The sequence below is a fragment of the Ipomoea triloba genome, chromosome 7 (assembly GCF_003576645.1).
Source record: "Ipomoea triloba cultivar NCNSP0323 chromosome 7, ASM357664v1".
NCBI lineage: Eukaryota > Viridiplantae > Streptophyta > Magnoliopsida > Solanales > Convolvulaceae > Ipomoea > Ipomoea triloba.
Genome location: NC_044922.1, coordinates 10,233,287 through 10,248,434, shown reverse-complemented (window position 1 = coordinate 10,248,434; position 15,148 = coordinate 10,233,287). Strand labels below are relative to the sequence as shown.

Below are 15,148 nucleotides of genomic sequence, written 5' to 3'. Positions count from 1 at the left end.
AATCGTCTTGGTCATCCATATCAACGTGTTCTTAGCTATGTCTTGCAGTTTTGTTCGGTTAGTGGGTCTAGTAAGTCTCTTAGTGATACTTCGTTGTGTTCTGGATGCCATCTGGGAAAATCTACTCGTTCCCTTGCTACATGTTGAGTCATCTAATTTTGGCATTCTTGATGTGGTTTACATTGATATTTGGGGTCTTGCCTCAATTCGTTCATCTAGTGGACATCGTTACTTTTTTATTTTTGTGGATGATTATACTCGTTACACTTGGTATTTTCCCATGAAATTAAAATATGATCTTTATGTCATTTTTGATAAGTTTCGTGTTATGGTTGAGTGTTCCTTTAATCGCACCATCAAATCTATTTAATATGATCTGGGTGCAGAATACAAAAAATTACACTCCTCATTTGTACAATTAGGGATCAATCATAGACAATAAAATGGTCGTGTTGAAAGGGAGTACCAACAAAATTTTGGGATTTTGCTTAATGAAATTGTTGCATATCTGATAAATCGATATGCCTTCCCATGTCTTGAATAATTCTAGTCCTCATCTTATGTTGCACAAGTCTCCTCCATCTTATTCTTTCCTTCGTGTCTTTGGCGGTCTGTGCTACCCTCACTTACGACCATATAATTGTCATAAAATGTCTTATAGGTCCTCTCCTTGTGGCTTTTTAGGTTATCCTGATTCTTTTAGGGGGTAAAGGTGCATGTACTTATAGACTAATAAGATTTATATTTGCGGACACGTACGGTTTGATGAGGCGGTTTTTCCCTTTGCTACTAAGAATGTTTTGCAGGCACCTCTAGCTCCACAGCCTTCTCCTTAGGCTAAATCTATTTTGATGCCACACTATGATACACACACTGTGCCCATAGGTTCTGCTCAAGCCACCGCGTCTACTCCAGTGGTTGGTGTTACACAGCCACGTGCCTGTCCCCGTAGTCGATCTACTAGGCCAATTGAACAGACTCATGCCATGACCACTAGAAATCAGTCTCGTGCTCCTCCTATGGTTCTCACTACACAAGTTTGTTCCACAGATCCTACTTGTTACACACAAGCGGTTAAGAATCCAGAGTGGCGTGAGGCAATGGATCAGGAGTTCAATGCTTTACTCCAGAATCAGACATGGTGTCTTGTTCCTTCTCGATCATACATAAATGTTATTGGTTGTAAGTGTGTCTTTGCACTAAACGAAAGGCAAATGGCTGTATTGAGAGACACGAGGCCAGGTTAGTTGCAAAAGGGTTTAATTAGGTTCCTGGACAGGATTTATATGATACTTTTAGTCCAGTGGTTAAGCCCACTACTGTCAGGATACTTCTATCCTTGGCTTTATCTGCTGGTTGCGTTATTAGACAACTTGATGTTCATAATGCATTTTTAAATGGGAATTTAACTGAAACTGTCTATTTGCGTCACCCACCTGGTTATATTGATACACAGTTTCCTGATCATGTCTGGCTTTTAAAACATTCTTTGTATGGGTTAAAACAAGCTCCTAGAGCTTGGTTTAATCGCCTATACACGTTTCTACTGTCAATTGGGTTTAAAGCTTAAAAAATGTATGTGTCGTTATTTCATTATTCACACGACTTTGCTTTTATGTATATATTAGTTTATACTGATGATATACTTGTGATGGGGAGTGATCAGAATCTAGTAATAGCAACCAGCACACATGGAATCCAATAAGGGTCCATAGTGTGCTCATCTCAAGGCGCATCACTACACCCTTAAAGCATCATTGGTGGAAGAAACAAGAAAGCCCAAGAAGAATTCCATTTAATATAGGAAAGCATTATAGTGACCCATTTCAAGTGATATCACGAATTGAAGACAATGCTTATAAGATTCGAGGTCAAATCATTTTCAAAAAGGGGAGGATAATGCTACCCAACATAATGAAGATCTATTAAGAATACCAATTGGGCTAAGCACAAGGCCCAAGTCCAAACAATTAAGGCAACTCTTCATTGGTTATGATCAAAGATGGTGGAAATCCGAATATGTGGAGATTGATTACCATTTTGTTAGAGAAAAAGTTGTTTCTGGAGATATTCAAGTCAACTTTATTTCAACCAAAGATCAACTTGCTAATATTTTTACTAAAGCTCTGCCAGGTTCTAGATTTTCGTTTCTTAGAGACAAGCGACATGTTAGTTACTACATGATTTGATTCAATTCTTCCATTGATTCTAGGAATGTTGATTTAGGGTTCTTATATATTGTGTGGTTGATGTATTTCTTGATTTGCTTCTATTTTCGGCCGGGATAGATAGTAAAGTTAAGGGAAGTATAGATTGCGCGATAGCGGGTCTATATGAGTCCTAATCGGCCAAATCCCTGTCCTTGGTCTGAGAGGACGAGGCCCGGGAGGAGTGGTAGACCAAGTTTTTTTCAAAATGCCCCATCCGATCGAGGAACCGGGAGTCCGGAGTGTGACGCCATCTGGTGATGATGCCGTGGGCTCCCATGATCGAAACCTAGTTGCATTGTTTAGAAACCCCCGTAGTGGTATCAAACATGAGAGCTAGAGAGGATATCCATCTCCTTGTTTCCTTTGATTTCTTACCTTCGTTTGTATTTGTTTACCTCTTATTCCATGATTCTTTTATTTCTAAGTGATTCTTGTAACTCTTGTCTCTTAACATCCTAAATGCCATACACTTGATTCGGTTCTAATTTGTCATCCTTGAGAACAAGACACTCGGGGAACTTCTTCTCCAATTTATCATCATTGCACCTTACCATAAACCACAACATCAAAATGGAGCCGTTGCCGGGGATGGAAAACAGTATTTGAATTTTGCTTTGACATTTAGGAAGTTACTTGCTAAGAGTTCTTGAATTGTTTTCTTTTTGCTTATTTTCTTTTCTTATCTTTATTACTTGTTTGGAAAAGTGAGCATACTTGTCTTTGAATATCTTGTGGCTCACTTACAACTACTTTTAGTTGCAAAGATTTGTTGTTAGTTAAGTTTTGTGCAGGAAGTTTTGTTGATAATCATTTGGAAGCTTACTAATGAGTGCTTATATGGATCCCCATGGTTATCCACCCCATGGATGACAATCTTTTATGACTATTCCATCCCAAGCCTATGGACATCACCCAATTACCATCCATATCCCTATGTTTACCCACCAACACCCTACCATTACACCCATCTCCATATCCCTATTCTTATCCTGTCTATGAACCTCACCCATATGCTACTTCCTATGTGCATAATCAAGAAAGAGTTGAGATTCCAACATCCCAATATGATGATGATTCAAAGAGCTTTAAAGCTTTCTTTTGGGGAGTAGTTGGAGAGGAAGTAAATGCTTTAAAAAAGGAGGTGAAGAGTATTGATAAACAACTTATCCAATTAATGAAGGAGATTGACCAGAGTTAAGATCCGGCACCCAAGGCCATCACCTCTTCAAAAGATGCACTTCTACCTTGCGATAACTCTCCACCATGCTATACCTATAAGCCATATTTGTGTCCCACCTCGTATCCAAACACCTACTATCCACCTCCACTACAATTCCATGAAGAACATAGTGCTAGATACTTCTACGAACATATTGCACCTCCACCAATCGCTATGGAAGACCACCTTGTGAGGAACTCCTACCGGCCAAAGATGAGATTGAGATCTTGAAGGAGAAAATGGAAATGTTCATACACATGGCCAAGGAGGACACGACCAAACTAAGGGTCGAACTTAAAAATGAAATGTGAGAATATCTTGTTACCCTTCGGGAGGGAAGTCTTCCATTGGAAGATATTGAAACGAAAATGCTAGCCAAGACGGAAGAGTTCATGAAGAAAATTTCATCCCCGAATGTTTACCCAACTATGGATGACCTCTCGAGTTTTAAAACCAATCCGAGGGGTGTTAATCGGGTTGAATTTAGGAAAAAATTGTAACGAGGTGAGTGTTGAATAAAGCAAAGTGGAGAGTGAAACTCTGGTGCTTGAAGAGATTTCAACTTTCGGGTTGGGAAATCAAAACGATTATGAAATTGAGAGTGAGGATGATGAAAACATTGAGGTTGTATGGGAAGATAAAGAGCCAAAACGAGGTACTATTCTTGATTCTCTTTGCTCTTCTAATCTTGAAAATCTTAGTGCTCAAATTCTTACGGAGACTACTTGTTTTTCTGTAACACCCCGGCTCGGCTATACCGTACATCCGGAGTAGTTACCGCCACACCTAGACTGAACCCAATCTGATCCAGATAGAGTTCACTCTAGATGCACAGGCTGAAGACAAGGAAACTGTTTCATATCGTCATTACCCATCATAACTTCATATATATATATTAGCAGCAAAAGGGTAGCTATACTAGCTACAAATATGTACAAGAGTTTTCTTACGGCCCATTAGAACAAAAGTTTGGGCTATTCCCGACCTTACTAGCCAACTTGGAACTACCATGGCTACAAAAAGGTATTTACACAAAAAGGTCAGCTTCGACTTCTTCCTTGGGACACGACCTACTCTAGTGGGCGGTACACTGGGCCGGTATACGTTCCCCAAACAAGGTGCCACTCGCCCGCAAACCAGGTGATATGATCTAAGAATTTACATGGGGTGTTTACCATCATCCACTCGTCATAACTTTCTGGGGGACTAGGGTGCCACGGATAAAGGTAGTGAACAACGAACTCGAGAGGGTCGCTCCCCTCTAAAACCTCGACGGGGTAGAACCCATAACTCGCCTGAATAGCATCAATGAAACTCAATGGACTACTGGGAGCAGGAGGACAGACAGGTACAACCGGGTGAACAGGAGCATGAATAGGATAGGAGCATAAGCCGGAGCTGGAGGGTCGTCACCCGCTAGATACTGCACATAATCATCATAATCTAGTATGGGGAACATGAACTCTGATGAACCACCAGAGTTCCCTAGGCTACAAGAGCCCACGCTAGACTGCATCTGATAAGGGACACAATGAAGTGTAGTTAGCACGACGGCTAAGCAAGGAAATCCATTGTCACTAAAAAGTAAACAAAGGTTTTGAAAAATATAATAATTTGAAACCTGTAAAGTTTTACCCATAGGTTGAAACTCTACCTGCAACCAGATTATCAACAGTAGAAAGAATAGTAGAGTATGTGAGTTGAATCAACATGTAAAACTTTTCTCAATTAAAGATAATGGCATAACTGCCGCTCAAAATCACTTTTCCGTCTTTCAGACAAGTTTGCAAAACTTTTCATTTCCAGGAATTTTCATCATTTTTATCTCAAAAGAGAGTTCGGCAGCACATTGCAGCGCTCAAAATTCGACACATTTTGCTCTTCAGCATAGTTACGGAGTAACTAAATTTTCATAGTTAAAAAAAATTTACTTAGTTTCCCCTGGGTAAATGTGAGGCCTTTTTGGAGTGTTTTCTTAATTCCCTTCTTCCAACCCCAGGCCATGGCATTTAAGTCCTCCCGTAGGTCAATCATGTCTTCCTCAATCTTGTAACAACCCCGGGCCATGGCACTTAAGCCCTCCCGTAGGTCAATCATCTCAACAACCTCAGGCCATGGCATTCAAGCCCTCCTGTAGGTAAATCTTGTAAACAACCGCTGGGCTATGGCAATTAAGCCCTCCCGTGTGTTAATCAAGTCCTCCACAACTTATCCAGAAACTAAGGTTTTCAAAACATTCTTTCTTTCCTGGATTCAAATAGCATTTTCACATAAAGTCTCAAAATGACTATTTCTTTCTAAATATGTTTCCAAAATATTCACATTTACCAATGGCTTTTTAACACAAATTTCTCAAGTGACAAGGGTTATACTTGTTCCTCAAAAACAATATTTTTCTTCCAAAGTGATGTAGATAATTTCCAAAACAATATTTATTCTTTCCAAAAATTGAACTCAGTTGCCCGTAGGCCTTTCAAACATTATATCATGCAGGAGAAAAAATTTCAGAAGAAAATTCAGTCGAAAACAGATCCGCGCACATCGGACGCGCTGATGTCCGCACCACCGGACGCACGACGGACGCGCGCGTCCGGTCGTTCTGCCTAGTCCCGCCTACTGGACGCGCTGTGGACGCGCGTCCAGGGTCGCGTCCCTGAAATTCTGCCAGTTTTGGCAGCGAAAATAGTGTGGTAACAACTTGATTTTCCAATATTTTCATAAGTATAAGCCTATATGGACGTAAATGTAACATATACATGCATATACTAGCTATGAACATGTATACAAAAATTACCAAAATTCAAAGAGTAGTCTCATGATCTAACTAAGAAATCCTCAAGCTTAACACATAATTTCCACATAAAACTCCTAGTCTCACAGTTCACTAGCAATTGTCCATTTTCAAGTGACTAAACCGACTTGAGGGATTCCTTACCTTTCAAGTAGCTTTTAACACCGTAGAAATTGTTGTGATCCTTTCCTCCAAATTTCCACCGAAGACCCTAAGTAATTTATACCATAATAACAATATTTTCAAGAATTCTTAGCTTAAAATTAAGTTCTAGGAAAGAGTTCTAGTCTTTTAACCGAATAAAAATCAAAGTGTTACCTATTATGGAAGAACTTGTGAAGGAATTGGCTATGGAGTTTCTTGAACACAAAGATGAAGATGAAATCTTCTCTCTCTTTTCCTCTCTAATTATTTCGGCCAAGATGGATAGGAATGGGGAAACTTGGAGATTAAGTTTCTATCTAGCAAGACTTATCCCATACTCATCCTAGTTAATTAATTTATTATTACCACATGGCAAATAAATGTGACACTTGTCACAATTCTATGGTAAGTATGGTAAATCTTGAAGAATAAGCCTTGCCTGGCCAGTTAGGGGTTAAATCAGATAAAAGTTCGGAGGAATATAATTTAATTCGGGAAAATTTCAATACCAAAATTATTCTAAAAATAATCCCGTCATTAACCGCTAAAATCGGACCGTTTTCTGGTATATCGCGAAATACAGCGATACGAAGGTTCGTAATAAATTTCACTCTTATAGTTCGTCGTTTTCTGGTATATCGCGAAATACAGCGATACGAAGGTTCGTAATAAATTTCACTCTTATAGTTCGTCTAATTTCAACTTAACTAAGTAGGAAGTTCATGCTCAATCATATTATGTATAATAATCCATTTCCTAGAGAAATCTGAACTGAATATACGTCCTTAAAAATTTTTACAGTTCGTGACCGGCACGTATGATCGCAGCTTATTAATAACTATTCTTACTTATAAAAATCCTTTTGAAGTATCGGGAGATCATCTCATGAATGTCATAGCCTAAAGAAATATTTTTCTAATCCTAGACTTATTGGAATAGATGAGGGGGTTACAGTCTACCCTCCTTAAAAATAGTTTCGTCCCCGAAACTTCCTTCTTATTATCCACGGTTTCTATGTAGACTACTACTTACCTTCGTTTACACATAATGCATTCTTAGTATGCCTAATCTTAGCACACAATTTGTTTAGGCACATAACAAGTAGATCGACTCTACGCACCTGAGTTAAACAACTCTGGATAACGTTCTATCATAACGCTTTCTAATTCCCACGTAGCTTCCTCTGGGCTATGATTCGACCATTGGACTTTGATCATTTTGACTGATTTTCTCCTTGTATCTCGGGTTTTAGAATCCAAGATTCGAATTGGCCTTTCTTCGTATACCAACGAATCATCCATCTCCAATTCCTCAGGTTCCAATCATGGGATGCATCAGGTACATACCGCTTAAGTTGAGAAACATGAAATACGTTATGTACCTTATCAAGCTCAATCGGTAGGGCCAGTCGATAGGCTAAATTTCCTATCCTTTCCAAAATTTCATAAGGTCCTATATAATGAGGACTCAACTTTCCTTTCTTCCCAAACCTTCTGACTCCTTTAGTGGGTGAGATTTTCAGTAATACCTTCTCCCCAACTTGATATTCGGTGAATTGTCGCTTCAAATCGGCATACGACTTTTGATGATCCTGTGCCACTTTTATCCTCTCTCGAATTACCTTGATTGCCTCAGTAGTCTCTTGTAGGTACTGAGGTCCAAGTATAACAACATCGCTCTGGTCGCTCCAACACAGAGGACTTCAACATTTCCGCCCATACAATGCCTCATAAGGAGCCATTGCTATACTCGCATGGTAGCTGTTGTTATAGGAAAATTCTATTAGATCCAACTACTCGTCCCATGAACCTTGAAAGTCAAGCACGCAACCTCTGAGCATATCTTCCAACGTTTGTATTGTTCGTTCCGTTTGGCCATCAATGGCAGGGTGAAAAGCCGTACTTAATTTGAGCTAAGTGCCTATTGCCATTTGTAACGCTTCCCAAAAACGTGACAGAAATTGTGAGTCTCTGTCCGAAACGATATCTTGCGTTACTCCGTGATATTTTACCACGTGTTTAATATAGGCTCTCGCCAGCTTTTCCATTGACCATGTTTTGTTCATTGGAATGAACCTCGTTGTTTTGGTCAGTCGATCGACAATGACCCACACTTGATCGTTTCCAGACTTGGTTCTACGCAATCCTCCCATAAAATCCATAGAGATTGAGTCCCATTTCCACTGCGGAATCTCTAATGGCTGCAGTAATCCCTTTGGTTTACTTCTTTCCGCCTTGACCTTTTGACAGTTCAAACATCTAGCCACAAATTCAGCTACATCTTTCTTCATGCCTGACCACCAGAAGTTTTGTTTCAAATCTTTATACAATTTATCCCCACCAGGAGGAACTGAATAGGGTGTGTAATGACCTTCCTTCATTAATTGCTCCATTATCTTCTTACACCCTTTAGGTATTATCCACCTACCTTGGAATCTTACACTCCCATCCAGGTGTAATTCAAATGGACCATGTTTTCCATCAACCATCTTCTCCTTGATGCTCTGATCTCTACCCAATTGTCCTCTTCTTGCGCTTGTTTGATTTCCTCGAACAGGGTTGGAGTGGTCGACATGTAATATAATTTCATTTCTTGTTCCACCTGACCACACATCTTTATTTCCAAATTAAGTCCTTGAAAATTCTTACATAATTGCTCGGGTAATACCCAAAGAGCATGGTTTGATTTCCGACTCAAGGCATCAACTACCTTGTTTGCTTTGCCCTCTTGGTATTGAATTTCCAAGTCATAATCTTTAATCAACTCCAACCATCTCCTTTGTCTTAAATTGAGATCTCTTTGAGTAAAGATATACTTTAAACTCTTGTGGTCCGTATAAATTTTGCATGAGACTCCATAAAGGTAGTTGATAAGTGCCAAAAACAGTCAAAATTCGGGTTATGTTTAGATGATATTTTAATGTCTCAGCACCCAATTATGATCACTTTCATGGATAAAACCTCTAATTAGCTTCTATTTGACAAATCCAGCTCAAGAAAAATACTTTGAGTCATTTCCGAAGGATACAGCAAAGTTTTGGGCCAAAAGAAGCAACAAACAAAGAATCCATCAAGCAGGAGGCTGCCACGCGCCATCACACGCGTGTGAGCAGACGTGGAATTAATCCAGAAAGCTCCCACGCAAGGCCACACGCGTGTGATAGGCGTGGAAGCGGGACAGTAGGGCAGCAGCGGAAATTCGACTTCTTGGACAGCTTTTTAAACCCTTCTTTCTCAATTTTGAAGGAGGACTCTCCCAACTTTCAGATCTGATTTTTCTCTCTATTTCTTCCCCTTGGTGGAGGAAAAACACACAAAATTACCATTAGAGTAGTGTAGATCTAAGATTGAAGATGGATTGAAGATGTAGACTCAACCATTCCTTGGGTAACATACTTTTTCCATTGAATTGCTAGTTTATATTTATTATTAAAAGTAATTTCTAATTTGTTATCTTGAATGATTTCCATGATTGAGTAGAGTATTTTGGGCGTGTGAGCCGTTCTTAAACTCTTGATTGTTGTTTAGAATTTGTTCTATGGTTTTGAAAGATGAAGGAGTAGGATTGATGTTTGTATGGTTGAAGTTGTTCAAGCTTTACTTCTATTTCGGCCGGAATAGCTAGTAATCTGTAGGGAAGTGAGAGTGTGCGCGATAGCGGCCTCTCACGAGCCCCACTCACCCATATCTCCGCTCTTAGTCCGAAAGGACAAGATCCGAGAGGAGTGGTAGACTAGGTGTTCGATGAAATGCCTCAACCGAATGAGGATTGAGAGTCTGAGTGTGACGCCACTCGGTATTAATACCTTGTCTCCCTTACTCGATCACAAAACTCGTTTTCCAAATCCCCTATGAAGATCAATCAAGTTGTTTAACTTCGGTGCACACCCCTTTTAATTTCCCATGCTCCTTTAGCTAAATTTCCTTTCTACAACCCCCAAACTTACTTACCAAACCAATCTCTTGTAATACTTGTAACTCTTGCCTTTTAACCCCGATAATGCCAACACCAATTTAATTCCCATTCGCCATCCTTGTGAGACACGACACTCGGGGAGTCTTGACTCTTCGTTTTACCACCTTCACATTCACTCACACTAAATTCACAACATCAGTAGTGTCGCCAAATTTTGAGAGTGAATACCACGGCTGCTAGTTCTAAGTCATATGTCGGGTACTTAGCTTCATGAGGTTTTAATTGACGAGAAGCATAAGCTATTACCCTTCCATCTTGCATCAAGACGCATCCTAGTCCTTTGTGAGACGCATCACTGTACAACTCATAACCTTCCGTTCCAACAGGTAAGGTCAATACTGGAGCAGTTGTCAACCTCTTCTTAAGTTCCTGGAATGCCTGCTCGCATTCTTCGCTCCAACTATACTTGGTCGTCTTTTTGAGCAGGTTTGTCAACGGTCTTGCTATCTTCAAGAAGTCCTGAACAAATCTTCGGTAATAACCCGCCAAACCTAAGAAACTACGGACTTCCGTAACTGATTTAGGTACTTCCCATTCAATTACAGCTCGTATCTTGGCTGGGTCTACCGCTATTCCTTCCTTGGTGATTATGTGTCCAAGAAATGCGACTTCTCTCTTCCAAAATTCGCATTTTGACAAATTTGTGAAAAGTTTCCTTTCCCTTAGTGTCTGTAACACTGTCCTGAGATGTTCCTCGTGATCCTCCGGTGTCTTAGAATAAACCAAGATGTCATCTATGAAGGCGACGACGAATTTATCCAGATACGGAAGGAAAACTCGGTTCATCAAGTCCATAAAGGTTCCTGGGGCGTTAGTCACTCCAAATGGCATGACCGTGAATTTGTATCTCGTCTGAAATTCCGTTTTAGGCACATCCTCCTTCGCGAGTCGTACTTGGTGTTACCCTGACCGTAAGTCAATCTTCGAGAATACGCCCGCTCCTTTCAACTGATCGAACAGATCATCGATCTTGGGCAACGGGTACTTGTTCTTTACTATGACTCGATTGAGTTCCCTATAATCGATGCAAAGTCTAAGACTCCCATCCTTCTTCTTAACGAACAGTACCGGTGCGCCCTAAGGCGATACGCTTGGCCTAATAAATCCCTTCTCCAATAATTCCGCCAATTGTGCTTTCAGCTCCTCCATCTCTTTAGGTGCCATTCGATAAGGCGCTTTCGAGATAGGTGAGGTTCCTGGTACGAGGTCGATGGTGAATTCCACTTCCCTTTCCGGCGGCATTTCCGTGAGATCGTCGGGGAATACGTCAGGAAATTCGCGTACAACTGGGATTCGATCAATTTCAAGTTCTTCTACTTCGGCATCTTGCACCAAATAGAGATACACTTCGCATCCCTGGTGCACAAACTTCTTCAATTTCTTCGTCGTCAACAACCTTGACTCGGGTTGCTTGCCAATTCCTCGGTAGGATATTCTCCTTACCTTTGGTCCTCGTAGGACAACCTTTCGCTCATTACACACGATCCGAGCTTTATACTTATCCAACCAATCCATCCTGAGTACTACATCAATGCCCTCAAGTTCAAAAGGAACGAGGTTTCCGGGACAGTTAGATCCAGCTATTTCTATAGCAACGTTGTCATAACTATCTCTACAGGATACTACTACTCCCGAGGCCGTTGTGACATTTAGATCTAATCTAGCAGTAGGCCTTAACTTCAGTTTATCAGCAAATGCAGATGATATAAATGAATTGGTAGCCCCCGTATCAAATAGTACTAACCCAAGCACTGAGTTTATGGGAAATGTACTAGTTACGGCGTCGCTAGCCTGAGCCTGAACGCTATTGACGACGTAAATCCTGCCTTGGTTCCCCGCGTTGCTTTCTCCCATCACTTGCTTTCCTTTGTGGTTGGGACCAAATGTGACGTTTGTTGGTCTTCCCAAATTTACTGATTGGGAGTTGGCCCTTTTATCTTCTACCCCTGCGGGCTTCTGGCCGGCATTCCCATTAAATCTTCTCCCTTGGCTTACCTTCTGTAGGGGTTTTTGGGGACTGTCTATCTGACTTTGGCACTCAAAGGACTTGTGTCCAAAAAGACCACACTTGAAGCACTTAATCTTCATTCCTTGACAATTTTCTCCGGGATGATTCCTTCCACATCTTTGGCAAGCAGGACGGTTTCCCTGATTGATTCCTTCCCTTCCTCTTCCTCGTATTGGGTTAAAGCTACCTTTGTTAGCTTTCTTGTTTCCCAACGGGAACTTCCGTGATTTATCATCAGCCTTCCTTTTGTTTCGGCCGTAAACTTCCTGTTGGTCCAAGTACACCTGATAATGATCCGAGGCTCTATCGTACGCCTCTTTCAGAGTAGAGCACATGAATGGTGAAATCGCCCTTCTTACATCCCAATCTAATCCTCGAACAAATCTTCGTGCCTTACTCGCTTCATCAGGCACAATCTCTTGAGCGAAACGCATCAGCTCCACGTATTTGTCATGGTATTCTTGGATATTTGCTCCCTTTTGCTTTAGTCGTAGAAACTCCTCGCATTTAATCCCTTTAATACGATCGGTGTAGAATTGTCTTCTCAATTCCACTTTGAATTCCTCCCAACCAAACTCTTGGTCTTGTAGGAGGTCAGGTCCAACTGTTACCCACCAATTGTCTACGGCTTTCGTCAGGTAATAGACCGCGGAAGGTACTCGTTGATTCGCAGGACAATTTACTACGTTAAGCAATTTATTGAACGTCCTGATCCATTCCTCCAAACTCACCGGAACTTTTTCTCTAGCGTAACACGGTGGTTGTCGGTTTGCTATTGCCTTAGCAAAATCTACCCGTGGCTGCCCTTGGTTTTGGTTCTGGGCTTGCTGAGCTAGCATAAACTCAACCATTCGTTCCATCGCTTGGGCCATACGATCTATTGCAGAGATATTATCGTCGTTACCAGCAGACACATTTCGTCTAGGCTTTCACTAGAGGATAGTTCCAAATTAATACCCGAGGTTCAAAAGTTCTTAAGGAATTTGCTAGTTAGGCAGTCAGTATAGCACCTACTCAAGTCCTATACGACACTTCCTAACATTCACTTTATTATAGCCTCTAAGCAAGGGTTTTAATCATAGAATAATGATAATTAATGCATTACGCTAGCAAGCTTACTCACAATAATCCTAAGCAATGATTAATATATGTAGGGAATCACAAGCATTGATCACATTATTCAGCAACCAGAATCGTGAGATCCTGTAGAGTAGAAGTGAAATACCCCCTTCTTACGCTACCTGGCTTCCGTTCTAGCTCTGCTCCGAAGCTTATACTCATCAAGCTGTAACAATGACTTAGGTCGGTCTTAAGGAACCTAAGCTGACTTCGAAACTCGGTTAACTTGAAACTAGGGCTGACTCGAAAAGAGAGCTGACTTAGGGTTCTAACTTGAAACAGGGCTCTGATACCAACTTGTAACACCCCGGCTCGGCTATACCGTACATCCGGAGTAGGTACCGCCACACCTAGACTGAACCCAATCAGATCCAGATAGAGTTCACTCTAGATGCACACACTGAAGACAAGGAAACTGTTTCATATCGTCATTACCCATCATAACTTCATATATATATATTAGCAGCAAAAGGGTAGCTATACTAGCTACAAATATGTACAAGAGTTTTCTTACGGCCCATTAGAACAAAAGTTTGGGCTATTCCCGACCTTACTAGCCAACTTAGAACTACCATGGCTACAAAAAGGTATTTACACAAAAAGGTCAGCTTCGACTTCTTCCCTGGGACACGACCTACTCTAGTGGGCGGTACACTGGGCCGGTATACGTTCCCCAAACAAGGTGCCACTCGCCCGCAAACCAGGTGATATGATCTAAGAATTTACATGGGGTGTTTACCATCATTCACTCGTCATAACTTTCCGGGGGATTAGGGTCCCACGGATAAGGGTAGTGAACAACGAACTCGAGAGGGTCACACCCCTCTAAAACCTCGACGGGGTAGAACCCATAACTCGCCTGAATAGCATCAATGAAACTCAATGGACTACTGGGAGCAGGAGGACAGACAGGTACAACCGGTGAACAGGAGCTGGAATAGGATCAGGAGCATAAGCCGGAGCTGGAGGGTCAAGAGTGAAGCCGGGAGTATACGGGTCGTCACCCGCTAGATACTGCACATAATCATCATAATCTAGTATGGGGAACATGAACTCTGATGAACCACCAGAGTTCTCGAGGTTGCAAGAGCCCACGCTAGACTGCATCTGATAAGGGACTCAATGAAGTGTAGTTAGCACGACGACTAAGCAAGGAAATCCATTGTCACTCAAAAGTAAACAAACGTTTTGAAAAATATAATAATTTGAAAGCTGTAAAGTTTTACCCATAGGTTGAAACTCTACCTGCAACCAGATTATCAACAGTAGAAAGAATAGTATAGTATGTGAGTTGAATCAACATATAAAACTTTTCTCAATTAAAGATAATGGCATAACTGCCGCTCAAAATCACTTTTCCGTCTTTCAGACAAGTTTGCAAAACTTTTCATTTCCAGGAATTTTCATCATTTTTATCTCAAAAGAGAGTTCGGCAGCACATTGCAGCGCTCAAAATTCGACACATTTTGCTCTTCAGCATAGTTACGGAGTAACTAAATTTTCATAGTTAAAAAAAATTTACTTAGTTTCCCCCTGGGTAAGCGTGAGGCCTTTTTGGAGTGTTTTCTTAATTCCCTTCTTCCAACCCCAGGCCATGGCATTTAAGCCCTCCCGTAGGTCAATCATGTCTTCCTCAATCCTGTAACAACCCCGGGCCATGGCACTTAAGCCCTCCCGTAGGT

The 15,148-nt window shown here is 41.1% G+C and overlaps 1 protein-coding gene across 1 annotated transcript; it reads right to left on the bottom strand.

Moving 5' to 3' along the window:
* Positions 1–4,744: 4,744 nt before the first annotated feature.
* Positions 4,745–13,207, bottom strand: LOC116024092. The gene is made up of 3 exons (XM_031264997.1): positions 12,335–13,207; positions 5,051–5,083; positions 4,745–4,852 (listed from the first exon to the last, which is right to left on the bottom strand). Exons 1-3 carry the CDS (start codon positions 13,205–13,207, stop codon positions 4,745–4,747), a joined length of 1,014 nt encoding a protein of 337 aa, XP_031120857.1.
* Positions 13,208–15,148: the final 1,941 nt, after the last annotated feature.